Source organism: Chinchilla lanigera, unplaced genomic scaffold, assembly GCF_000276665.1.
Source record: "Chinchilla lanigera isolate Chin_1 unplaced genomic scaffold, ChiLan1.0 scaffold00041, whole genome shotgun sequence".
Classification (NCBI taxonomy): domain Eukaryota; kingdom Metazoa; phylum Chordata; class Mammalia; order Rodentia; family Chinchillidae; genus Chinchilla; species Chinchilla lanigera.
Window position 1 is genome coordinate 14,295,731 of NW_004955442.1, and position 24,161 is coordinate 14,319,891.

Sequence of the window (24,161 nt, forward strand, 5' to 3'; positions counted from 1 at the left end):
TACGCAGTTCAGGCTAGCTTTGAGCTCACTTTGTTGCCCAGGCTGGTCTCAAACTCACAATGACCCTCCTGTCTCAGCCTCCCGAGTCCTGGAATTACAGGCGTGCACCACCATGCCCAGCTCTCTTCCCCTCTTGTGCACACCAATAGAAGCAACCTCCAGGTCCTGAGCTAGACCCTGATATCCTCTTACCTTCTTCATCTTACCCTGGGCATCCTTGGTCCTGAATCTAACCAGACCCCAATCTTTGGCCATCCTAATTGATTTCCCTCACATCTATCCCCTCCATCATTGCCCACCTGGTCCGGTACCTGAACCAGGTAGTAACTCCTGCCTCCTGACCACTATCCACCTCCCCCACTGGATCCAGGGATATTTTTAGAATGCAAAGCCATCTGATGGCTTCCCACTGCCTTCAGAACCCTACATTCAAATCCTTGCACTTGCTGGGGATTTAGCTCAGTGGCAAACCGCCTACCTGGCAAGCGCAAGGTCGTGAGTTCAATTCCTGGTACCGGAAGAAAAAACAAAAAGCAAAACAAAAAAACCAAATCACTGTACTCGCTTTCCAAGATCCTTTCTGATGCCAGGCATGGTGGCACACACCTGTAATCCCAGCACTCAGGAGGGTGAGGCAGGAGAATCACTGCAAGTGAGGCCAGCCTGGGCTACATAGTGACTTCAAGACCAGCCTGAACTGTACAGCAAGATACTGTCTCAAAAGCAAAATAAAACATAACAAAAAATAAGATCCTTTGTGACGTGGGAAGTGCCATCCTGTATGAGCTCCCTCCCAATACCGTATTTTAGCCTTCCAGCAAAAATGTCTCAGACATACAGGCCCTTTGGTGGTTCCTCCTGCCCCTGATGACTTGGCACTTGGGTAGCTCACTGGCTTGTGAGTGGCTTGTTTGTCTCCCCCAGTGTCTGCTCCAGAAGAACAGGACGGTGTCCTCTAGCCTGCACTGCTTGCCAATAAGTGAGAGTATATATTGAGTGAATGGAGTCATGGTGTGGTCTCTGACGACATCTCCCTGCACCCTAGGGTTTTGGGCCGACACCTCCTCTGAGCCCTTGCAGCTGCAGGACTTCCTCTGCTGAGATCTCAGCAGCTGTGTCACCATGTGTGTAGTAATTGCGGGTTACTCTTCCTCCTTAGTTACAGGACGAAGAAACTGTTTTGGCTCTGAGCCAGCCCAGCTCCCCTCGTGCTTGTCAGAGCCGGGCACCAATAGGCCTCAGTCATGATTGATTTTACATATCAATTTGGCCACGCCATGGTGCCCAGTGGTTTGATCAAACACCAGTCCAGATATTGCCTGGAAGGTGTTTTGGAGATACGACTAAGACAAAGCAAGTATCTTTGTAAGTGAGCCATGTCCAGTTGGGTCAGGATGTAACAGCCAAAACAGAAGGTTCTAGGAGGGAAGGAATTCTGCCCTAAGACTGTAACAGAGCTCCTGCCTGAGTTTCCCATCTGCCCTACTAGTTTTAGCCTTTCTGGCCCAAGTCATCCCTATGAAGGCATTCCTTAAGACAACTCTTTTTTTTTTTTTGGCAGTACTGGCAATCAAACTCACGACCTTGTGCATGCCAGGCAGACTCTTGTGCCACTGAGCTATATCCCCAGCCCTTTTTGTCTTTTTAAGACAGGGTCTCAATATGCAGCTCAGGCTGGCCTTGAGCTAATGTTGTAGCCCAAGGTGGTCTCAAACTCACAACAATCCTCCTGCCTCAGCCTCTCGAGTTCTGGGATTACAGGCATGCGCCACCACTCCCGGCAAAACTTTCCTCCCCCCATAGCAGGAATTGAACTCATGACCTCAGGCTTGCCAGGCAAGTGCTTATGCCACTGAGCTATATCTCTGGCCCTTAAGGCAATTCTCCTTGCACACCCACAGTGCACACACACTTGCTATTGCTCTGTTTCTCTGGAGACACCGGACTGATTCAGGCTCCATCGACCAATTAATTTAAAACTCATTCATTAGGATAGACATATCTGGGGAGTGGACCTGTCCCAAATATGAGACACTTTACCTTTTGACCCAAATGTCCAGATCTCCTCATCATCGAAGTGAGTGTCCCCAGAGATGGGGTGCTCCCCGGGGAAAAAGGCATGGGCTAAAGTGCCGCCCAGCCCATCAAAGGGGTAACTGTCTTGGTGGTAGCCCCGGGCGAAGTTGATGAGGATGTCAGGCTCCTGGTGCTGAGAGGACACCTCTTGGAACGCGAGGTCTGACTCGATGGCCCAGGCAGTCAGGGCGTAGCTCACAAGGGTTCGCACAGTCTCCCGGCTCAGCTGTGAGCTCTGGGGGAAGGACTGGACCCTGGGCAGAGAGGGAGCAGGTGGCTGTGGAAGGAGAGGGTGCCCAGGAGGCTTTACCCAGCCGGTAGGCCCAGGCAGGGGAGCACCACGACCTACCTCCACGTCAGAGTGCGCTTCTTCCACACACTGCCACCCAGAGCATAGCGCCTGCGACGTCTGACAAGGCCTGCCGGACCAAGCACATCAGGCAGGGAGCAGCGGGGTTTATGCATGGTGGCGATTGTCACTGGGTCTGCAGGAAGTGGGGCATGGGGGAAGGTGGTGTCAGCACTAGGAAAGCCTGCCCAAATCAGGTACTAGTTAACTTTTTTTTTGTCTTTTTGAGAGAGGGTCTCACTATGCAGTTCAGGCTGGCCTTGAGCTCACTTTGTAGCCCAGGCTGGTCTCAAACTCACAGCGATCCTCCTGCCTCAGCCTCCCGAGTGCTGGGATTACAAGTGCGCTGCATCACGCCCAGCTTTTTTTTTTTTCTTTCTTTCTTTTTTTTTTTTTAGTACCAGGAATCAAACTCACAACCTTGTACTTGCCAGCTAGGCACCGTGCCTGCTGAGCTATATCCCAGGCCCACTAGTTAACTTTTTTACACAGGGAAATTGAGGCTCAGAGAGGTTAAGGAATTGCCCAAGATCTGAATTCAGACTGTCTGACTCTGGAAGCCAGCTTGTACCACACTATGACCACAGCCCCTAGTGGACAGTGCCCTTTCTATCTGACCTGGGTGTACTGGCTGCTCCAGGGGCTACTCCAAGGCTCAGGCTTGGCCCCATGTCCTCTTTTCCTGAGCCCTGGAAGGTGGACTCAGGAGAAAGGAGCTTCCTTTCTTTGGAGCTGGAACTCCCTGGGAGGCTGTCCATGCCTCATCCCCTCACTCTAAGTGCTCATGGCACGCTGACCAAGTCCAAAGTCCCCAGCAGGAGTCCCCAGTCCCCTGTGGCAAGCCACCCCCTCCTCCGTTAGGTCCACCTGGAATCCCCTTGTCCACCTCAGCTCATTCCCACTTGTCCCCCGGTTAAAGTCAAACCACATCTGGAGTTGAGGTGACAAATAGTAATGGAGAACATATAGATGCCCAGACACAGTTCAAAGCTGTTCCAGGAGTGGACAGGACAGAAAAAACACCTTCTGGGTAGTAAGCCAGGGTCCTTCAAGCTCTCTCTCCCTCTCTGACCCTACAGATGCACACCCTCAGTTCAGCTGCTTCTGGTCACACCTCACCCCGCCACCATCATCCCTTGCCTGACTGGGACAAAGGCCTCCTCCTCCTTCTCCATTCCCCTCTCTCTTGCAGTAACCACAGGAAGCCTGACACAGTAAATCACACAGAGTTGTTTCCCTTCTTCAAACCTCCCTGGGTTTCTTATCGCACTGGGAATCCAACGCAACACCTCCGAAACCCCTCCCCCCGCAAGCGGGCTCTTACCTAAGACCTTCACTCCCCTTTCACTCTCGGCACAGGAACTTATACTTGCCGTGGGGCCTTTGCAACTCCTGGGACACTTTCTCCCTCATTTTCCCATGGCTGGCTCCTCTTGGTGGTCTTAGCCCATATGACATTTTTCAGAAAGGCCTCCTCTAATCAGACCAGCCCCTCACTATCACTGGCATTTTATTTCTTCACCTTTAGTCTGCGGATGCAGCTCCGCAGTAAACGGCTTGCCTAGCAGGCATGAGACCTGAGTTCGGTCCCCTCATCTCAAAACAAACACATGCATACACTGCACTATCTGAAATCATCTTGCATATTTATGTTCTCGATTTACATGTCTCTTGCCCCAGGATATTAGTTCTGTGGGAGCCAGGATTTTATCTACTTTTCCCATGGCTGTGTGTGTAAGAGATTCCTGAAAAAGGCCTGTTGAAAGGCAACCGTCTGAGAGCCTGCAGCGTGGAACTGGGACCCAAGATCAGCATCCTCATAGCTCCTGTAACTCGGGTGCACGCTGAAGTTTAGAGAGGCTGGAGGATGGTCAGGTGGGGGACAGGTGTAGGCCTCCAGAACTGGGGTGGGTACCTACCCATGAGACCTGTTTCGGGCAGCCCAGCAAATCTCTGCATGACTTTGATGGCATCCCGCAGCTTCGCAGGGCTCTGCAGCTGGGCCTGGGCGGGGTGAGGTGGTGGCAGGTAGCCATAACGGGTCAGCCAGTCCTAAGCCATCGGGAAGGTACAGATGACGCCGGGAGGGTAAGAGGACGGAGCTCTCCCTTCCCACCACCATCCTGAAAGCCCCACCCCGCCAGCTTCCGGAGCCTCGAGCCCCCCAGCCCCGGATGCTGGCCTGTTCCCCTTTCCTCAGGGTCCCCACCCCCAGCGCTAGGATTGCAGGTCTCTGTCTAGATCCGGGAGTTGGAGCCCCGCCCCCGTCTATCCCCGCTCCTTCCCAGAGTCGCCAAATCTGCGGCCCAAACCTCCCAACAGACCCAACGGTAGGGACGCCCCCAGACACAGTCTTCAGTCACTCTTTGAAAGTGTGGATCCGGCCCGCTCTCTCCTCCCGGCGCATAAATCCAGGCGCCCGACCACCCTCTCCCAGCCTCCCTGCGGATCCTAGGAGTCCGAGGACCCCAGCTCACCACGCCCAGGCTCACGTCCTGCGCCGAGGGCTTCGGGGCGCGCGCCAGACACCGCAGGAGCGTCAGGAGCAGCGGCAGGAGGAGCCCGAGTGCCCGCGGCTGCATGGCGTTCTCCAGCCTGGGCAGAGGGCTTCACCCCGGCCGCCGAGGGGACCTGCGGGAGGAGCTGAGGGGCCCAGAGAGGGCCAGGGGACCCGGCGCAGGGTAGGAAGGGTGGGCAGGAGGGGACCCGGATCCAGAGAGCGCGTTAGAGGGAGGGGATAGAACCGGGCAGCGACAGCTGAGGGTCCAGGGGGCGGGAGTCGCGCGCAGGGCCCCAGTGGGGTTGGGGGTCCCAGGAGGGCTGAGAGGGCGCTGGTCCGCTGCGGCCGCTGCCCGGGGTCCTGGGCGTGGTCCTGTCTTCCATCTACCCTAGGGCCAGGTGGGCAGGGCGCGGCGGGGCCGATGGCCCAATCTTGGGACGTTCAGCCTGCGAAGGGGCGGGCCAGGTCGTGGCCCCCGCCTCCGGCCTCGATCTAGGGACCCTCCTCCGAGCGCTTCAAAGCGGGGTCGGCGGACGGGACTCTCCTCCCACCACTGCCCACCCTGCCCACAAGTTTCTCTTCCCCGATCCGCGCTACTCACGCTCCCGGGGAGCTCCGCCTGTGACTCTAGGAGCAGAGCTCACTTCTACTTTTATTTTTGACAGGGCCTCCTACGTAGTTCAGGTTGGCCTCAGGGATGAACGCTCAGGGATGCCTCAGCCTCCCGAGTGCTGAGATTACAGGTGCCAGCTCGCCCGGCTCTACTTTCGTCCGACCCCGCGAACCGAGGGAAGTGCTGCTCGAACTCCCCTCCCCTCCCCCACATTACATCACCTCCACCCCCTCGCCATCCTTCGTCAGGACCCCAGGCCACCGGCAGTCTGAGCGCCGGGGGATTTCCGGGCAGCAAAAGGCTGGGAAGAAAGCTTCCCTTCCCCGCGGGGTCCCGCCGGCCAGCTGTGCTCTGCCGGATCATCCCCCAAACCCACGTGGCCGCCCGCGTCTCCTCCTCAATGCGCCGTTGTGTTGGCTTGCCCAGACCCCAGGCGAAGGGGTTGCTACCGGGCGGAGCAGGTGAATAAAGATCCGAGGAATCCGCTTTTCGGCCAGGGGCGGGAAGGGTGTGAGTTCGACCAACCACTCAATTCCTGGAGCAGCCGATAGGGGGAGCAGAAAGAGCGCCCCAGGGCCTTCGTCCTATGCTGCGTCCCCACCCCACCTCCGCTCATTTAACTTTTTTTTTCTTGAGACAGGGTCTCGATAAATTGCCCGGGCGGGGCTCAAATTCTCACCCTTCTGCCTTAACCTCCCAGAGTTTAGGGATTACAGCAAGTGCCACCTTGCACAGCTTCATTTGCATTTTAGATTAAAAAAAATGAGCAGGATAAACAAGGGGCGGTACAAACTAAAACATTGAAAGCCTGTATTTCTCTGATAGGTTTTCCGTAACAAAATGCCACAGACTGGGTGGCTCACACAGAAATTTATTTTCCGGGGCTGGGGATTTAGCTCAGCGGCATAGCGCCTGCCTGGAAAGTGCAAGGTCGTGAGTTCAATTCCTGGTACCGAAAAAAAAAAAAAAAAGAAAAAGAAAAAAAAAAAAAAAAGAAAAAGAAAGAAAGAAATTTATTTTCCCACAGTCCTGGAAGCTGGAAGTCCAAGGTCAAGAAGCCCGAAAGGCCTGCTTCCTCTCAGGCCTCTCTCCTAGGCTTCAGGGGGGTCACCACTTGCTGGCCCTTGGAAAAGTTTTCTTGTGCACTCCTCTTCTTAGAAGGACACTAGTCACTTGAACTTAATCAGCCATTGATAGGCACTATGTCTAAATATAGCCGCATTCTCAGGTGCTTCAGGAAAAGGATTTTGAGGGAACACAATTCTTTCCATAAAAGATCCTATGTTTGTCATCAGATACGCAAAATTAAAAAATCTGAAGATGCCGAGTATTGGTAGGTGTGGCTCGGATGAAAATTTGTGGTTGTCCTACGATGGGATCACCTCACCACCCAGAATTTGGTTGAGATTGAACCCTGATAAAGCCCACACATGCAGAGAACACGAAGCCAGTCACAAACCTGTAATCCCAGCACACAGGAGGCTGAGGTAGGAGGATCACAATGAGTTCAAGGTCAGCCTGGGCTACATAACAAGATCCTGTCTCAAAAAAAAAAAAGCAGGAATAGTTTGATTATTTAGTGATGAGCTTCCTAGGGGGACCAGGGCAGGATTCCTCACTGGTAAGAAAATGACCTGAGAAGCCAAGCATGGTGGTACACACTTGTAATTCCAGTACCATGGGAGGTTAAGTTAGGAGGATCACAAGTTCTAGCCCAGCCTAGGCAATTTAGTGAGATTTTGTCTCAAAATGGAAAATAAAAAAAGAAGCTGGGTGTAGTGGTACATACCTGTAAGAAGGCTGAAGCAGGAGGATTGCTATGAGTTTGAGGCCAGCCTGGGCTACATAGTGAGTTTAAGACCAGCCTGAGTTACACACTGAGATGAGACCCTGTCTCAAAAATACCAAAAATAAAAAAAGGGATGAAGATGTAGTTAAGACTGGGTTGAGGGGCTGGAGATTTAGCTCAGCGGCACAGCGCCTACCTGGCAAGCACAAGGTCGTGAGTTCAATTCCCGGTACTGGAAAAAAAAAAAACAAAAAAATAAAAAGACTGGGTTGAATCCCCAGAACCACAAAATAAAATAAAATAGAAAGAAAATGGCCTGAGTGATAAAGGGCTTTTATTGTGAGGGGATGAAGCTGGGGTGAAGGTTCCTCCAAAGTGGCCAGTGGCCAGGGCTTTCTAGATTTAAACTCCCCCTCCTCTCTCTGTGGTGGGGGGAGGGGCAGAGACAGAGAGATCTAGCCTGTCCAGATGTGGACAAAAGGGAAGAGAGATGCACAGAGCTTTAAAGCTGTCAGCAATCAGACATCAAAAATGGAGTCAGACTCCTTATTATAGGGAGCTAATGAAAACCTGCTCTTGGGAAACCAGTTTGGTGATGTTGAATAACGCTGAAGCACCTAGGCTCTGTGGCAGACAAAAGTGCCCTCAGACCCTTGGCCCCTCCCCTCACTGAGAGGTGACATCAAATCCTCCCCACATCCCTCGCTGATCTAGCCAGCCAGCTCAGGCAGCAGACACAGTGGGGAGAAACCTCCCATCAGCCCCAGCTACTCTTTGCCTGCAGTTTCTGAAATCCCAGCAGCAAGAACCACCAAGTAGAACCTAGCCAACCTGAGAGAGAGAGAAAGACAGAGACAGAGACTACTATTGTGTAGCATAGTAGTAGAGCACTTGCCTAGCATGTGTGAGGCCTGGATTCCATCCTTGGCACAAAAAACAAACAAACAAACATCAATTGTCTTCAATCTCTAGGTTGTGGGATGGATGCTGTGCTGCGCCATTCTGGCTGGCTGCATTCCCTCCTTCTTATCCGGACATATATCAGCCTCTTCAAGGCTTCCTCGAGGCTTCTTGGGGTGGCCAGTACTCAGGTCCAGCAGGGAGGCTGGAGGCCAGGACTCCTGGTTCTAGAGAAGCCTAGGGACCAGATTCAAATGTCCAAAGAGTCCCTGGGGGCTGAGAGTCAGGCCAGGTGGGATGGAGAGTCTGCATGTGCCCATACACAAATGGCTTTGCCTCTCTGAGCTGGTTTTCTCCCCTATGAATGGTGTGACCTCATAGGGATGCCTCAGGAGATAAAAACAAGTGGTTGAGTCACTTCTGTGACCCTAAGAAAGATCACCAGCCGGCACCAAGTGTGCTATTTCACCCTCATTAATCTTTACATTTCTAGAAGCTAGGAAATGTTATCCCCATTTTACAGGTGAGGAGACTGAGGGCTGCAGAGATTAATTAGCTGAACAACACAGGCACACATATCTGCAAGGGGCTAAACTGGGATTTGGACTAAAACCACATGATGCCAGCACCCATGAACTAAGCTCCTCTGCTTCATTGTTTTATAGGGTTCCTGGCTTGCAGGTCTATACCTCCGCCCTAGTGCTAGGTAAATTGTGAGCCTCTTGGGAAAAAGGCCATAGCCACATCATTTGCCTGGTGGGAGGGGATCAGGGCAAATGTGCTGAGTACAGTGTGGTGAAGCCTGAGTGACTCTAGCACTTGGAAGGCACCCTAAAGTTATGTTTGCCAATGAGTCAGGTGGCAGTGGAAGCTGGAGTGCCTTCAGCCTTTCTAGGTAATGCAGCTCTGATAGTCTCTAGCTCCCTTTGCAAAGCAGTGGTACTCCCTACTTTCTGCTAGCGAGTCACCTTAGCTGTCTGGGCTTCAGGGTAAATCTCTGCAGCATGGAAATCCATAAAGGACATGACTCTGGATTCACATTTCTGCTGTCCACAGTCAAGTTCTGTCCACAGGACCCTAAGCAAGGTAGGTGACCTTGCTGAGCCTCAACTTGCTCATGTGTGAAATGGAGTATTAGTAATCTCTGCTTCATTGGAATGTCATGAAAGTAAACAAGTTATGCCCATGAAAGGGCTGATTTAGCAGAGGGTATAGCATGTTAGATTGGCCGTTTTCATTGTTAATAATTTCCTATCCCAAGGCAGGCATGGTGGCACATGCCAGTAATCCCAGCACTCTTGGAAGCCGAGGCAAGTGAATCACAAGTTCAGTTGCTAGCCAACTTAGCAACTGAGAGAGACCCTTTCTTAAAATGAAATTTTTATCCAAGCATGGTGGTGCACACCTGTAATCCCAGCACTCGGGAGGCTGAGGCAGGAGGATCGTTGTGAGTTCAAGGCTAGCCTCGGCTACAAAGTGAGCTCAAGGCCAGTCTGAACTGCATAGTGAGGCCCTGTCTCAAAAAACCAATATATATATATATAGGGGCTGGAGATTTAGCTCAGTGACACAGCGCCTGCCTGGCAAGCACAAGGTCGTGAGTTCGATTCCGGTACTGGAAAAAAAACCCAAAAAACAAAATACAAAACAAAATAAATAAAAAGTTTTTAAAAGAGCTGGAGTAAATGAAATAAACCAGAAAGCTAAATACCGTGTGGTTTCTCTTACATGAGAAACCCAAAGTATAAATAATTGAAAGAGCAAAATAAAAGACATGACAAGTCACAGAGGGGTGGGTCTTCTGGGGGTGGGGAGAGGGTCTGCAATGGAGGGAGGGGGAAAGGGAAGTAAAATAGATTAATATGCGATGTGCTGTATTATGTACCAACTCCCCACAATGTATGTATTCAATATGAATCACAAATGAATGTAGTTTAGTATGAAAGCCCTAAGGTTCAACCCCTAAGAACGCAACAACAACAAAAAAATCCACAGGGCAGTCTTGAGGGGGAAGGAAGATTTTCTATCTCAACGTAAGATCACACCCAGTAGGTGCTCAATTAACGCAGTCAATTTCCACAGCAGTAGCAGCAGCAGCAAGATGAATTAGTACCTCTGAGAAGGTGGAGGCGACTTTCCTTTGACCCCGCCTGGCCATTCGGGCCACCAGGAGGCGCCCCGGCCCCTCCCGCGGCACCGCCCCCTCACCTGTGCGGCCAGAACACCTGGCGCCGCCTCCGGAAGAGGGGATCGGGGACCGCGGGGACCTCGGAGGCAGCCCGGCCGCGGCGGGTGAGAGCCTGGGGGCGCAGAGGGCAGGGCTCTCCTGCTTTGGCAGGACTGTTGGCGGGGAGGATGAGGGTTAACCGGGACAGGGCCGGACGCCTGGCACCGCGGGGCAGCCGCGACATGGACAGGACAGGACAGGAAGGAAGGCTTCGGCCGTCTGGGTTCGGAAGACCCCCGGCTGCGGCTCAGGGGCGGCGGCGCTGGCACCCCAGTGACACACCCGGCTCTGCGCAGCGCCCAGCTGCGACCACTGCGATGGGAGGGGAGGAGCAGGACAGGTGCGCGCGCCCCCTGGGGCCCCGGGGGGGGGGCGAGGGCCTATGTGCCCGCGGGCCGGGCCTTCCTCGGAGCGTGGTGCCCCCAGTACCCGCGGCCCTGGGCGGCCCTGGGGACCCAGGACGGCTGTCCCAGGGGCGGGTCGGGAAGTAAACAGAAACTCGCAGCGGTGGCGGCGGTGCGCTGGCCGGCACAACCTGTTACCTCGCCCTACCGGGGCCTGCTGCCAGGGCCCTGGGAAACGAGGGTCTTCAGGTGACAGCTTCTGAGTCCCGACTGGCAGGGTCAGGCGTGCCCGGGACTGGGAAAAGACGAGAGGATGGGGCCGGGAATCCAGAAGGAGTGGACAATAGCCATGGGAACTTCAAGTCTGAAGTTCAAAACCCCTGGAAATCTGGGAGAAGAAAGGGCGAGGGGCTGGGGATCGGGATTCTGGGAGGGGAAGAAGCTATATTCTTGGGGGCAAAGGGGTGAGGTCACCTAAGTTCCCAAGGAGGAGTGGCCCACATTCTTGGGAGAAGGAGCTGGACTTATCCTTGAGCACCAGGTACATGCCAGCCTGAGTTCTGGCGATCGATGCCCAGATGGTGAGAGGCGGGAGCAAAAGAGCTGAGCTCAGGGAGGCAGACAAGGGACTGCCAGAGGCCTGGCTGTGGTCCCAGCATAAGGGGCCAAAGTGTCCTGGGGGCAGAAGTGGAAGCAAGGCGTCTCATTTCCTACTGCTCCCTGCCTCCGTCTACCCTGGGGACATTAACGGAGTTGGGTGGCCCAAACACAGATCATTAACCCCTCTTGTCTCAGGGAGGCCATGGTTGCAGGACTGGGATGACCAGGTGTGGGCCACCAGGGGGCAAGCCCTTGGGCCTGTAGCAACTTCTTCCCACAGATGCTGCAGGAGCCATGAGCTCCCCGGAAGGGCCCAGCTTGGGGAAGCTGCTCTCTGGGGGCACCTCCCCCAGCGGCGATGAAGGCTTCTTCCCCTTTGTGCTGGAACGGAGAGATTCATTCCTGGGAGTGGGCCCGGTGCCTGAGGAGCCAGAGGACCTGGCCCTGCAGCTACAGCAGAAGGAGAAGGACCTGTTGCTGGCTGCAGAACTTGGCAAGATGCTTCTGGAGCGCAATGAGGAGCTTCGCCGGCAGCTGGAGACACTGAGCTCCCAGCACACTGAGCGTGAGGAAGTGAGCTGGCCCCTGGGGCCTGGCGGAGGGCAGGAGGGCTGGGGTGATGAGGGAAAGAAAGGAAGCAAGACACGGAGAGGAAAGAGGAGCACAGGCAAGCTAGTGGGCAGGGGATGCCTCTGGAATAGCTTGGAGCTGGGCCCAGTTTCCCTGGCCCAGTGTGGCCTAGTGCTTCGGAATAAGAATTCTGGGCTGCAGCTATAGCTCAGTGGAAGAGCATTTGTCTAGTATGTGCCAGGCTTTGAGTGTGATCCCTCGCACCAAAAAAAAAAAAAAAAAATTTAAGGACAAGTCAAGATCTAGGTTCAGACCTCTGCTGGACTGTGTGACCCTCTCTGGATCTTTGGCCTGGCTCCTCGGCAGTATAGTGTGACCCCATCCAACAGGTCCTGGGAGCCACTCCCTCCTGTACCTGGCTAAGTGCTTCCCATGTATCATCTTGGTGCATTCTTGCTCAACCCTGCAAAGCAGGGTTCCCTCTGCCCAGGCAGTAGTCAGCCGTACTCTCATGCTGGGACTCCTAAACACCCTGATGTACCCATGTTGTCAGCCCAGATCTCTGCTCTTAGTTGACCTGGATAATGACTGCCACTAGCTCTCCCCACCAGACCACCTACTAGGTGTCTCACCACAGTGGCATTTGATTCCCTATACACAAGCAGTCTCCTCTCTGTTGAATCCTCTACACCAGCTTCCAAATTCACCTGCTTAGCTGGGCATGGTGGCACAATCAGGAGGCTGGGGCAGGAGGCCAGCCTCAGCTATATAGTGAGTTCAAGGCCAGCCTGAATTGCAAAGTGAGACCTGCCTCAAAAAACAACAACACCAAATTCACCTGCTTCTGGTGGTCTCTGCAGCCTTTATCCTGGGGCCAGCCCCCCTCCCCTCTGCCTGGTGTCCCCTCCTGCTCCTGGAGTCTGTTCCTACGGGCATCCAGTGACCATCAGATCATTTTACTTTTAGCCCAGAATCTCCCCACAGCTCCCCAACGCACTTAGTTTTTTTTTTTTTTTTTGGTTTTTCTCTGGTACCGGGAATCAAACTCACGACCTTGCGCTTGCCAGGCAGGCGCTTTGCCCCTTGAGCTAAATCCCCAGCCCCCCAACGCACTTAGGATAAAACTGAAACTTCTCACCACAGCCTAAAAGTCCCCACGCTGACTCAAACTCCTACCCATAGGGCCTTTGCATTGCTGTTCCTTAAGGCACTAAGGTGGCCCTCTTCCTGGTGGTCTCCTTCCCGCCCTGCAGGAGTCAATCCCAACATCAGCTCCTTGACGGGGGATGCCCACCCACCTTCTCCTCGCTTATCACTTTCCCAGTGTCTTCACAGCCCTCAGTGTTCCTCTGAAATTACTGGATTCAAGAATTTTCCCATGACCCTCTGGACTCTAAGCTGCTGAGGCAATGAACTTCATGGTCTTGCTTAACCATGATAGACCCCAGAACAGAAGGAGCTCAGGAAGTAGTGGAAGAAGGGAAGGATGGGACTTGAGATATTAAAGGGACCTGCCCAGGTCACACAGCAACAGAACTGAGCACCGGCCAGGACAATCGGACCTCAAACCTGGCAGCTTAATCCTGGGGCCATACTGGTTAAGGGTTTGGCTGCCAGCGCTGGCCTTCCTGCTCCACTAATTTACTGTGTGTCCTTGGGCAAGAAGGCATTGAACTTCTCTGAGCCTGTTTCCATCTGAGAATGTAAAAGAGTGTCCCTCTAGTGGATTAAAGAAAATACTGCAGGTAGAGCACATGGCGGGATTACTTAATACAGTACTGTAATTGTAGTAACTATGGTTATTGTCACCTGCCCTGGGCCCTTCCTATTTTGAGAACCTAGAAAGAGTGGCCCTTGACTTGGCTTCCTCCCTAAGATGGGCACCTGAGTATGCCAAGCACGGGTCCCCCCACTGGTCAGGCAGGTTTGGGGAAAGGCAGGCAGAGGGTGGAGCTCTGATAGGGCTGGTCAGGGCTAATTAGAGGGAACTGGGAGAGGGGCTGGGCAGACACTCAGCCTGCAGATCCCCAGGACACCACAGGTGTGGGAGTGAAGCCATGGGCCGTGGCTTAAACTCTGCCAGACTCAGGCGCCAGAAACGGCGCTTGCGACCTCGGGTCCAAGAGTCCAGGCAGCAGGTTGAGGTAAGTGGGTATCAGGGAGGCCTTACTCTCCCTGCCCTGTGCCAGCCTGCTGCCCAGCCTGGAATCTCCCCTCCACTGCCTGCCTTCTCACTCATCCTTGGGGGTCCTCCCTGTGCTGCCTTATGTGCTTTTCTCCTGCTTTCAGGTCTGCCCCCCCACCGCCGCTGCCACCACGCTCTCTTTGGGTCGGAGTCCCTCTGTCCTGCTGTCTTGAGTCATGCCCTGTTTCTTTTTTGTTTTTGTTTTTGTTTTTTTCCGATACTGGGAATCAAACTCATGACCTTGCGCTTGCTAGGCAGGCGCTGTACTGCTGAGCTAAATCCCCAGCCCCATCATGCCATTTCTGACCCTCTGCGTGGTCCCCACAGCGGCTGCAGCAGGAGAACCATGAGCTCCGCCGTGGCCTGGCAGCCCGGGGCGCAGAGTGGGAGGCCAGGGCTGTGGAGCTGGAGGGCGACGTGGCAGCTCTGCGGGCGCAGCTGGGGGAGCAGCTCTCAGAGCAACAGGACAGCGGGCGAGAGCGGGCTCGGGCCCTTGGCGAGCTCAGTGAGCAGAACCTCCGGCTCAGCCAGCAGCTGGCCCAGGTAGGTGGCCCTGGCCTCAGGAGAGGTGGGGACTGCCAGCACAACGTTCCCACTGGGGGTAGGTGCCTTGTTTGGGTGTTGAGGCTAAAGCTAGCTGGGAATTCCACTCCCTGTGCCCTTACCCAGGCCTCTCAGACTGAGCAGGAGCTTCAGAGAGAAGTGGATTCACTTCGGGCCCAGTGCCAGGCTCAGGCCCTGGCCGGAGCGGAGCTGAGGACACAGCTAGAGAGTCTACAGGGGGAGGTGAGTCTTGCAGGGTGGGGATTTGAGGCTGGCTGGTCTGAGCTAGAAAGGCTGGGCTTGGGGCATCTGGGGCTGCCCCTGCCAGCTCTATGGCTTTTCCCCAGAACCAGATGCTGCAGAGCCGCCGGCATGACCTGGAGGTCCAGATTCGAGGCCTGAATGAGGAGGTGGACAAGAGCCAGGGCAGACTACAGACCACCCACGAGGAGCTGCTGCTGCTGAGGAGGGAGAGGAGGGAGCACAGCCTAGAGGTGACCTAGGGCTGGCAGGGGTGGGCAATCAGCCGGGCCCTTGGCAAGGGCCTCAGGGATTTCTGGGAGGTATGGCCAGAGCTGGGTCACTGGGAGCCTGGCAGCTGTGCCCGAAGAGCACAGGCATTAGCCTGAGGGCAAGTGGGAGTCACAGAAGGCTGTTGAGCAGCAGAAGTTCACTCTTAGAATGAATCAGAGATCAGAGGCAGCCGAGAGACCAGGGAGGGGGCTAAGGCTGGAATTCAGAATGGAAATGCCTGGCCTGGACCATGTACGGGGCAGTGAAGACGGAGAAAGGACAAGAAAAGGGAGCAAAGTCTAATGTTTGAGACCTAACTTTGTACTCTGAGAACAGATTGCCTGGCTTTTTATCCCAATATCCTTTCCTTACTATTGTGGGGTGGTCAGCCTCAGTTTCCCTGTCTGTGAGATGGGATGGTAATGGCTGTAGTGAGGCTATGAGGCTTAGAAAGAAGGATCAATAAACGCACGATCCCAGCAATTAGTGGAGCTAGAAGGTAGCTGAGCAGGAAAAAGGACGCACTTTGTGCGAGGTGACCTTGATAGGGTGTGGCTGGGGGGTGGAGGTTGATGCCTGGCGTGCCCTGCTTTATAGGTAAAGAAACTATAAAGCCCAGAAGAGCGCTGGCCCAAGCTGGCCCTGTGATCCAGGGCATGCGTGGGAGCTGGGTGGCTGGGGTGCTGGGGTGCTGGCGCACAGACGCCCCCGTAAGTCTGTCACAGGGTGCAGGTGCCTGCCGCTGAGCTCAACTAACTACTCTGCAGCTGGAACGCGCGCGCTTTGAGGCTGGCGAGGCTCTGAGCGCGCTGCGAAGGCTGCAGCGGCGAGTCTCAGAGCTGGAGGAAGAATCACGCCTCCAGGATGCCAATGTGTCCAGTGCCTCACTGCAGTCGGAGCTCGCCCACAGCCTGGACGGTGACCGAGACCAGGAGCAGGATGCCAATGCAGGCAGAGACACCCAGGTGAGCTCCCAGCTCCTGGCTCCCCACCTGTGCCATCAGCAAGCAGCGTGGAACTCCACTCCTCCTCCTCTTACCACGAGAACCCACATGGCATTGACCGATCCTTTGGTCCACAGACCACCCTGTCCCCGGAGACCCCAGAGGCTTCCAGCCTCCAGCCTTCACCCCAGGTGGATAGCTTGGAGCCCCCCAGGAAGCGAGCACCCCTGAGCCCAGCGGAGATCCTGGAGGAGAAAGAGACGGAAGTAGCCAGGCTGCAGGATAAGGTGGGGGAGGGGCTGGGTGCAGCGCCCCACCAGCTGTCCTGTTCTCTTTCCCATCTTCACTTCCCAGCCTTTGTCCCATGAGCCCCGTCATCCCTAAAGCTGGATTTCCCACCATCTCTAGGAACTTGCAGCCTGGCTGTTGCATGCATGTAATTCCAGGACTGTGAAAGGCAGGGGCAGGAAGGTTAGCAGTTCAAGTCCAGTTTGGAAAACTTAGCAATTTAACAAGACTCTGTCTCAAAAAAAAAACAAAAACAAAAAACAACTGGCGCTGTAGCTCAGTGCAAAGGCCCTGGTTCTGTCGGGGCAGGGGGTGGGAGGACAGGGGTTACCTCCAGGAAGACTTCCTGGGCTTGGGTGGGGGATATAGCTCAGCGGCACAAGCACTTGCCCACCAACTGTAAGGTCCTAAGTTTGATTCCTGGTACCAAAAAACAACAACAAAAAAACAACAACAAACCTTCCTGGGCTAAACCGCCTCATTCCACTCCCACCAATGCTAACTGTAACCCTCCTGCAGGCTTTTACAGCTGCTTTGATTAATCCTACCTCACTCCACCCTGCATCAGCAGGGGGCTCAGGATTCATCTCCAGAACAGGGCCACAACTGCCTAGTGATTGTGGAGCAGGCAGGGGAGGGAGGTGAGAGCTGGGCAAGCCAGAGTCAGAACTGCATAGAAGGTCCAGGGGCCCACCTGCTTTGCTGCCCCTTCTCCTGCCCGCAGATTGCACTGCAGCAGGCAGAGCTGCAGACCCTGCGGGAGGAGCTGCAAAGGCAGAAGGAGCTACGGGCACAGGAAGACTCAGAGGAGACCCTGAGCAGCGCACTCTCGGACCGCGATGAAGCCGTGAACAAGTGAGCCTGTGACCTTCCTCCACTTTCCCAGGCGGAGCGATAGGGCTCAGGGCACTCTCCCCTCTCTCTCCTCTCTCTCCAAAGCGATAGCGCTTTGCCATCTGTGATATAATGTAATTATTCCCACCCCAACCTGGGGACCCTCTGACGTTCTTGGTGTCAGTGTAAGGAAGCCCCGACCCACCGAGGAGTCCTCAGAGTCCTCAGACTATTACCCGCCTCTCCTGCCTCAGGGCCCTAGAACTGTCCCTGGAGCTTGGCCGCGTCTCTCTGGAGCGGGACTCCCTCTCCCGCGAGCTGCTGCGCACCATCCGCCAGAAGGTGGCGCTAACGCAGGAGCTGGAAGCCTGGCAGGTGAGGTGCGGGGCGGGCTTCAGGGGCGGGATCAGGGCACCCAGGGCCGCGACACATCCCCGACCCCGCCTCCCGCAGGACGACATGCAGGTGGTGATTGGGCAGCAGCTGCGCTCACAACGCCAGAAGGAGCTGAGCGCCGCAGCATCGGCCCCAAGCCGCGCCTCCACTCGCTTCTCCATGCGCTTGGGCGCCGGGCCGGCCGGCAGCTTCCTCAGTAACCTCTTCCGAAGGACCTGACAGCCGCCGAGGGGGGATTCTAACCCACGGTGGCACTTACTTTCCTCTAATGGTCAATGGAGCTACAAGGCCCGGATCTCCACGCGGGACCAGTGCCCTCCCACGCCCCCAAAGCTGGGCCGGGCTCTTCCGGGGCAAGGGCCAGCTTTGGGGCCGGGGCCAGGGGCCAGGGGCCAGGGTCGGTGGCAGGGCAGAGCTGTCTATTCTTCGCATCTGAATAGGTCTGTCTTTTTTTTTGGGGGGGGGGTGCGGGGCGGTACCAGGGATCGAACTCAGGAACTTGCGCTTGCCAGACAGGTGCTTATGCCACTGAGCTATATCCCCAGCCCTAGTCTGTCTGCTCTAACTAACCCCCCTGCTCTGGCCCGCTCCAGGGCAGAGGAGGGGGGAGTATTTATGTATCAAAATTGGACAGAGTAATATATAAATCACTACATGGCCTCTTGGTCTCCATTCTTGGGAAGAAAACACAAGGAGGAAACGCTTGAAACTTTATTGTAAAAAAAATAAGAATAAAAGACACTCTAAATGGGGTTTAGGGGTTGGTCAGGTGTTGGATGGGGCGCTGGCCAGGTGTCAGAAGGACAGGGAGAAGGCACGGTAGCCCAGGTTGGTGAAGACATCCACACGACAGCTGTTGCCTGCAGCAGTCAGGACCTGGGGGCAGGCCTGCCATGACTGACCTGCTCAACTCCCTAGAGCCCCCGGGATCCCCAGAGCCCCTTGCCTGACCCACCTTGCACTCGGGTGCTGCTGGTTGCTGGTTGAGGCTGAGGCTGAGCAGCCCTGGGGAGGAGCCAGGCACCTGGGCCTTGAGCTCCCCACTCAGCTGCCAGTGGTTGATGCAATGGCCCTGGCCAGCCGACAGGATCTGTGGAGGACAAGGAGGGCACTCAGGGCTCGGGGCCGGCAGGGGACCTGGCGGGAGGGGCAGAAGCAAGGCAGAGGGCCTCACCAAGTCCTGGTAGAAGGTGACATGCTTCTGTGGTGCTCGAATGGGGAAGATGGTAGTGGGTGTGGAGGATCGAAGGTGCCAGAGGGTGAGGGCTGGGCCCCCTCCACAGACCTGGGCAGAAAGGTGCAGGGTTCCCAGCCACTGTGAGCCCTGACTCTTCAGCTGACAGGGCCTGGCAACACCGCCCTCCCCCAGCCCCCCAATGCACTCTGCAGCTCACCATCCAGTCTGAATCAGTTGCCAAGCATCCAATCCAGCGCCCATTGTGCGGTCTGGAGCACTCCTTTGGGGGAGGAGGGGAGAGGTGAAGGCAGAGACAGGGTGGGGAAGAGAACAGGCGTGCGGGTCATCCCCTTACCTCATGCTTATAAACCTCAATTGTCTGTGCCTCCTTGGCTGTGCGGAGGTCTGTTGGGAAAGAGCCATGCGGTTCCCAATGACCCCCACTGACCCCACTTCCCTCCCACCGCTCTGCCCTTCAGCCAGCCACCACCTTACCCCACAGCCGCACAGCCCCATCTTCACCGCCTGACAGCACCTCAGGACTCCGTTCTCGAAGTGCCAGGCAATGGATGTAGTCTGTGTGACCCCGGAGAGCCCGCTGGAGGGAGAGGGACAGAGTGAGGAGAGACCCAGGAAGAGTGCCTCCCCCTGGCCCAAATCTGTCCCAGCTCCAGGACTCCGCTCACCGTGAAGGTCCCAGTTTCTAGGTCCATAGTGTGCAGCTGACAGTCTCCCCCAGCCAGGATGAGGGAATTTTCCTGCAGAGGGAGCAGGGTGGGGCTGGAAGTCAGCTCAGATCAGGACAGGGAATAGGTAAGAGGTCAAGGTTTGGGTCAAGAACTGTCACAAAGGGCTCAGACCTTGGGAACGAGCAGCAAGGCGTTGATCTCAGGCACCTCCAAGCTGGTCCTGGGGGAGGAAGGGCAGGTCAGTGTCGGCAAGGCAGTGCCCTCACCCAACGTGGATGTCACTCACATGGCCCGGGCTCACCTGTATGGGGGCTGACGACGCCACATTTCCTTACAGCCCTTTACAAGGGAAAACACTGGGTGACCACAAAGGCTCTTTCTGGGTGGGGCACAGCAGCCCTTCCCCAGGCTCCAGATTTTTTACCTTCTTGAGGATCTCTGCCCAAAGCCAGGCCTTCACCTCTCCATCCCCTGCACTGAGCAGGTGTCGATCCGTGGAGACCATGCTGTAGACAGGCCCATCATGGGCTAAAGAGAAATGCAGAACCTTAGGAAAATGCAGAACCACCCTGCCAGCTGCCTCACCCACCCTGGAGTCCCCTGAGCCATACTCAACAGCCACACCCACCTTGGAAGGTCACCACAGGCTTCTTGCTTTCTTCTTTGGCCTCTGAACTCAAAGCAGCAGACAAGCTGAAGGGGAGAGGCAAGGAGGGCCCAGGGGTCAGAAGCAGGGGGCATCAGACCCAGAAGGGCCAAGTGCCAGGGCTCAAGATGGTGGAGAGCAGTGGCTGAGGGTACCTGAAGATGGCAATCTGCCCATAGTTGTTGCCAGCTGCCAGAAACTTCCCACAGGGTGAGACACTCTGGGAGAAGACGGTCATGTGCAGCCGCTGCAGGGCCTGAAACACCTCGGCCTGTAGGGAGAGACTGCATGAAGCCTCTGTCCACAGGATCCTCCCTGCCTCCCCAGTCGCAGCCAGGCCCAGACTTCTCAGCCCTCTTTTGAGGTGCTCACTACAAGGCATTTGCCCATGCAGCCCCAGAAGTGACTCCAAGAAGGTGGTGAGGAAAGAAGAGTTGGGGTGTGGTACCTAGGAAGTGCAGAGCAAGCACCAAACCTCTTGTACCAGTTTCCCCAACAGCCAGATGGCATTCACTGGAGATCCCGTCACAATAAATGAGCTGGCAGACAAGCAAATGTGCAAAGCTCATGTAAAGAACCTTGTCTTGGGCTGTCATATAGAAAATGCTTAAGAAGTGGCTCTTGCAGGGCATGGTGGCACATGCCTATAATCCCAGCAGTCTGGAAGGCTGAGGCAGGAGGATTACAAATTTAAGTGCATCCTCAGATTTTAGCGATTTAGTGAGATCCTGTCTCAACATACTAAATAAAAGGGCTGGTAGCTCAGTGTGAAAGCTCTAGATTCAATCCCCAGTATTGGAAGGGGGGGAAGGCTCCTGTACAATTATTGCATCAATTTTCTTTTTTATTTATTTATGCTTTTAATTTATTTTTGAGACAGGGTCTCGGTATGTAGTGAGCCTCAAACTCTTGGCAAACGTCCCGCCTCAGCCTCCAGATTGCTGGGATTATGACTGTGTGCCACCACACCTAGCTTCAATTTTCTTTTTTATTTATTTTGGGTTTTTTGAGACAGGGTCTCCCTATGTAGTTCAGGGCAATCCTGAACTCACTATGTAGCCCCAGGCTGATCTCGAACTTGCAGCGACCCTCTCTCTTGTCTCAGCCTCTCAAATGCTGGGATGTGGAGGCATGTGCCACCACACCCGGTGCCTTCACTTTTCTTTTTTAAAAAGTAGCTACTGGAGAGGCTGAGGCAGACGATTCAGAAGTTCAAGACCAGCCTGAGCAATTTGGCCAGACCCTGTCTCGAAATTTAAAGGGGAGGTTTGCCGGGCATGTTCGTGCAAGCTTGTAATCCCAGCACTCAGAAGGCGGAAGCAGCAGGATCACCCCGAATTGGAGGTCAGCCTGGGCTACACAGTGAGTTCAAGGTCAGCCCAGACTACATAGCGAGTCCCTGTTTCAACCAAACAAAACAAAATTTAAGGTGGAGGGCAAAAATGTAACTCGATCGAGGGTTTGCCTAACATTCATGAGCCCCTTGCGTTCAAGCTAGAAATAATTAAGGGCTTTATTACTTCAGGACAGAAAAACCGACTGACCTCTAGCCTCTACATTGTACTTTCAGTTAGGCCGAGGCTCTTGTTTATTCTCCGCCGCCCCCTACGGAGCCTGAGTCTCACGGATCGCATCCGCCCACCAGTGCTCCCGCACCATTCCGCGCCCATTCCGCCAAAGCCAAGCAGGGACTGCAAACCCCAGAAAGCACCGCCCAGGTCGGCTCACCTGACCCAGAGGCACGGCGACTGGCGCAGGACGTTCCATCTCAGGAACTACAAGTCCCAGAGTGCCCCCGTGTGACGCAGCTCCCGACGCCGGACGTGTCAGGGAGCCGCTCCTCTTTGCGACGGCTAGTACCTCGATATTGCCGGCGGATCCGGCGAGGGCGGTCTTCTCGTGCTGCCAAGCTCCTGAAGAACTAAGCAGAGCGTAGCGAACGCCCCCGAGGGTACTTAAGAACTGGCGCTCGTGCTTTCCTGCTACGCCGGATCCCCACCCCCACTCCGCCGAGTAGACCCGCCTTCGAGCCGCGCGCCGCTCCTCTTCCGCGTCTGCGCAGAACCCTGCCGCAGCGCCAGTGAGGCCACACCCTTTTCGTTTGGACCACGCCCCGAGGCTCCGCCCCTGTTGCCTGGATCCCACCCCTCTGTCAGCGGGACCCCAACCCCAATGATCCTGCAGCAGCCTCTGGAGCGGGCCTCCCTAGGTCTCGCCTTGCGGGCCACCTCGGGGGTGACTCGGGACCTGGACACCAGGTGCGTTTTGGGGCACTGGGTAACCATCACTGAGGGGCGCAGGAGCTTTAGCTGGGGACACAGGGCTGATCTGCTGGATGACACCCAGTGAGGTGAACCGCAGGGCTTGCATTTGAGCTGAAGCAGGGTTAAGGCTGGGAGTTAGTTTATGGCCAAGACTTCTGAGAAGTCGGGTGTGGTGGCGCTGTAATCCCAGCATTCGGGAGGCTGAGGCAGGAGGATTATTGTGAGTTCGAGACCAGCCTGGGCTACACAGTGAGCTCAAGGCCAGCCTATACCGCATAGTGAGACCGGGTCAAAAAAAAAAAAAAGCCTTCAGAGATAAGCTGTTGGATGGCCAGAGAGCGGAATGGCTTAAGTGTCATTGAGTTAAGAGTGGGCTGGTGGCTCCTGGCAGATGCTGCAGGCTCAGGAGGGCAGATCCTCAGGAAAAACCAAGAGAGTTGGGTGCACCTGGCTCTTTTTCCCAGCTCCCCTCTCTGAGGAGCCGTGAGTTTGGGGATAGGGAAGGCTTCTCAGCCTCCTCTCAATATCCATGTGTGTCTTCCTGTGTCTCCCCAGGGAGCCTTTGTACAAGCAGTTCCTGCTGGAGGAGAACATGGCCATCCACTTCTCCCGACTCAGCCTACATAATGACCACCCCTACTGCAGCACCTCCATGACTTTCCCCCCTGCCCTGCCTCCACTCAGGTAGGCAACTTCCACTGGCCAGACCTCCTAGGGATCAGACCTGCTCCTCTCAGCCACTCATCATGCCCTGCCCCATCGTGGGTTTTTTGTTTGTTTGTTTGTTTGCTGTTGTTTTCTGGTACCAGGAATTGAACTCACGACCTCACGCTTGCCAGACAGGCACTGTGCCTCTGAGCTAAATCCCCAGCCCCGGGTTGTTTTTTTTTTTTCTTTTGGTATTGGGAATCGAACTCAAGACCTGGAGCTTGCTGAGCAGGTATTGTGCTGTTGAGCTATATCCCAGGCCCACATGTGCTATTTTTAGCTCCTAACTAACTTCTGTGCTGTTTCCCATCTTGACTCCCTGAGACCTGGATTTGGGAGTAAGTGATTCTGCTGGGCCAGCCTTCAGCCCCATGCCTTGACTGTCCTTTTCTCTTCCAGGAGCCCCTGCTCAGAATTGCTTCTCTGGCGATACCCTGGAAACCTGATCCCAGAGGCCCTCCGGCTGCTGAGGTTAGGGGATACCCCCAACCCCCACTTTGGTGCAACCTCAGCTGGGGACATAATCAAGCTCTGAACCTTGGTGGACAATGACTTCTCCTCACCTTCTTGCCTGCTACAAGACCAACCTCAGCTGGGCATGGTGGCGCACACCTGTAATCCCAGCATTGGAGAGGCTGAGGCAGGAGGATGACTGCAGGTGTGAGGCCAGTCTGGGCTACAAAGTGAGTTCAAGGCCAGCCTGAACTGCATAGTGAAACCCTGTCTCAGGGCCAGGGATATAAAATATAGCACCTACCTAGGTCCTGCGTTGGACTCCCTGGCACCAAAAAACAAAACAAAACAAAGCCCCTGTCTCAAAAAGATGAATGAAAAAAATTAAAAAAGACTGACAATCTGTTCGAAGAGACAGGGTCCTTGCTTATCCTCTACATCAGGCACCTGGGCACAAGCACCTTCCCCTAACCACAGAGGACACTGGGCTCAGTGAACTCTTGGGATGGGAGGAACATCAGCATGGGAAGGGAAGTGTCCTCTCCAAAAGTGA

General features: G+C 55.1%; 4 protein-coding genes across 6 annotated transcripts in view; 2 read left to right on the top strand and 2 right to left on the bottom strand.

Annotated features, from left to right (window-relative positions):
• Positions 1 to 6,424, bottom strand: part of Mmp25 (matrix metallopeptidase 25) — a 14,016-nt gene extending 7,592 nt beyond the window's left edge. Inside the window, exons 1-4 of the mRNA XM_005391371.2 lie at positions 4,903 to 6,424; positions 4,345 to 4,477; positions 2,426 to 2,561; positions 2,041 to 2,330 (exon numbers count right to left, since the gene is read on the bottom strand). Coding sequence (XP_005391428.1) covers positions 2,041 to 2,330; positions 2,426 to 2,561; positions 4,345 to 4,477; positions 4,903 to 5,007 — 664 coding nt within the window. The 5' untranslated portion in view covers positions 5,008 to 6,424. The remainder of the gene's footprint in view (positions 1 to 2,040; positions 2,331 to 2,425; positions 2,562 to 4,344; positions 4,478 to 4,902) is intronic.
• Positions 6,425 to 10,413: 3,989 nt separating this feature from the next.
• Ccdc64b (coiled-coil domain containing 64B) lies at positions 10,414 to 18,330 on the top strand. Of its 2 annotated transcripts, XM_005391372.2 has the most exons (10): positions 10,414 to 10,519; positions 11,679 to 11,971; positions 14,481 to 14,696; positions 14,823 to 14,939; positions 15,044 to 15,190; positions 15,977 to 16,174; positions 16,291 to 16,440; positions 17,166 to 17,296; positions 17,530 to 17,650; positions 17,729 to 18,330. In XM_005391372.2, exons 2-10 carry the CDS (start codon positions 11,693 to 11,695, stop codon positions 17,888 to 17,890), a joined length of 1,521 nt encoding a protein of 506 aa, XP_005391429.1. In that variant the 5' UTR covers positions 10,414 to 10,519; positions 11,679 to 11,692; the 3' UTR covers positions 17,891 to 18,330. The 2 variants fall into 2 exon arrangements, with proteins under 2 accessions (XP_005391429.1, XP_005391430.1); XM_005391373.2 differs by lacking the exons at positions 10,414 to 10,519; positions 11,679 to 11,971 and adding an exon at positions 13,000 to 14,112.
• A 39-nt stretch (positions 18,331 to 18,369) lies between these two features.
• Positions 18,370 to 21,996, bottom strand: Thoc6 (THO complex 6). Of its 2 annotated transcripts, XM_005391375.1 has the most exons (14): positions 21,912 to 21,996; positions 20,632 to 20,722; positions 20,339 to 20,454; positions 20,166 to 20,230; positions 19,962 to 20,065; positions 19,839 to 19,876; positions 19,709 to 19,757; positions 19,535 to 19,606; positions 19,344 to 19,446; positions 19,204 to 19,253; positions 19,066 to 19,128; positions 18,846 to 18,956; positions 18,627 to 18,761; positions 18,370 to 18,547 (listed from the first exon to the last, which is right to left on the bottom strand). In XM_005391375.1, exons 3-14 carry the CDS (start codon positions 20,419 to 20,421, stop codon positions 18,467 to 18,469), a joined length of 954 nt encoding a protein of 317 aa, XP_005391432.1. In that variant the 5' UTR covers positions 20,422 to 20,454; positions 20,632 to 20,722; positions 21,912 to 21,996; the 3' UTR covers positions 18,370 to 18,466. The 2 variants fall into 2 exon arrangements, with proteins under 2 accessions (XP_005391432.1, XP_005391434.1); XM_005391377.2 differs by lacking the exon at positions 20,632 to 20,722 and having other exon boundaries at positions 21,912 to 21,994.
• A 344-nt stretch (positions 21,997 to 22,340) lies between these two features.
• On the top strand, positions 22,341 to 23,819 carry Hcfc1r1 (host cell factor C1 regulator 1 (XPO1 dependent)). Its single transcript, XM_005391374.2, has 3 exons — positions 22,341 to 22,441; positions 23,003 to 23,131; positions 23,555 to 23,819. Exons 1-3 carry the CDS (start codon positions 22,356 to 22,358, stop codon positions 23,688 to 23,690), a joined length of 351 nt encoding a protein of 116 aa, XP_005391431.1. The 5' UTR covers positions 22,341 to 22,355; the 3' UTR covers positions 23,691 to 23,819.
• Positions 23,820 to 24,161: the final 342 nt, after the last annotated feature.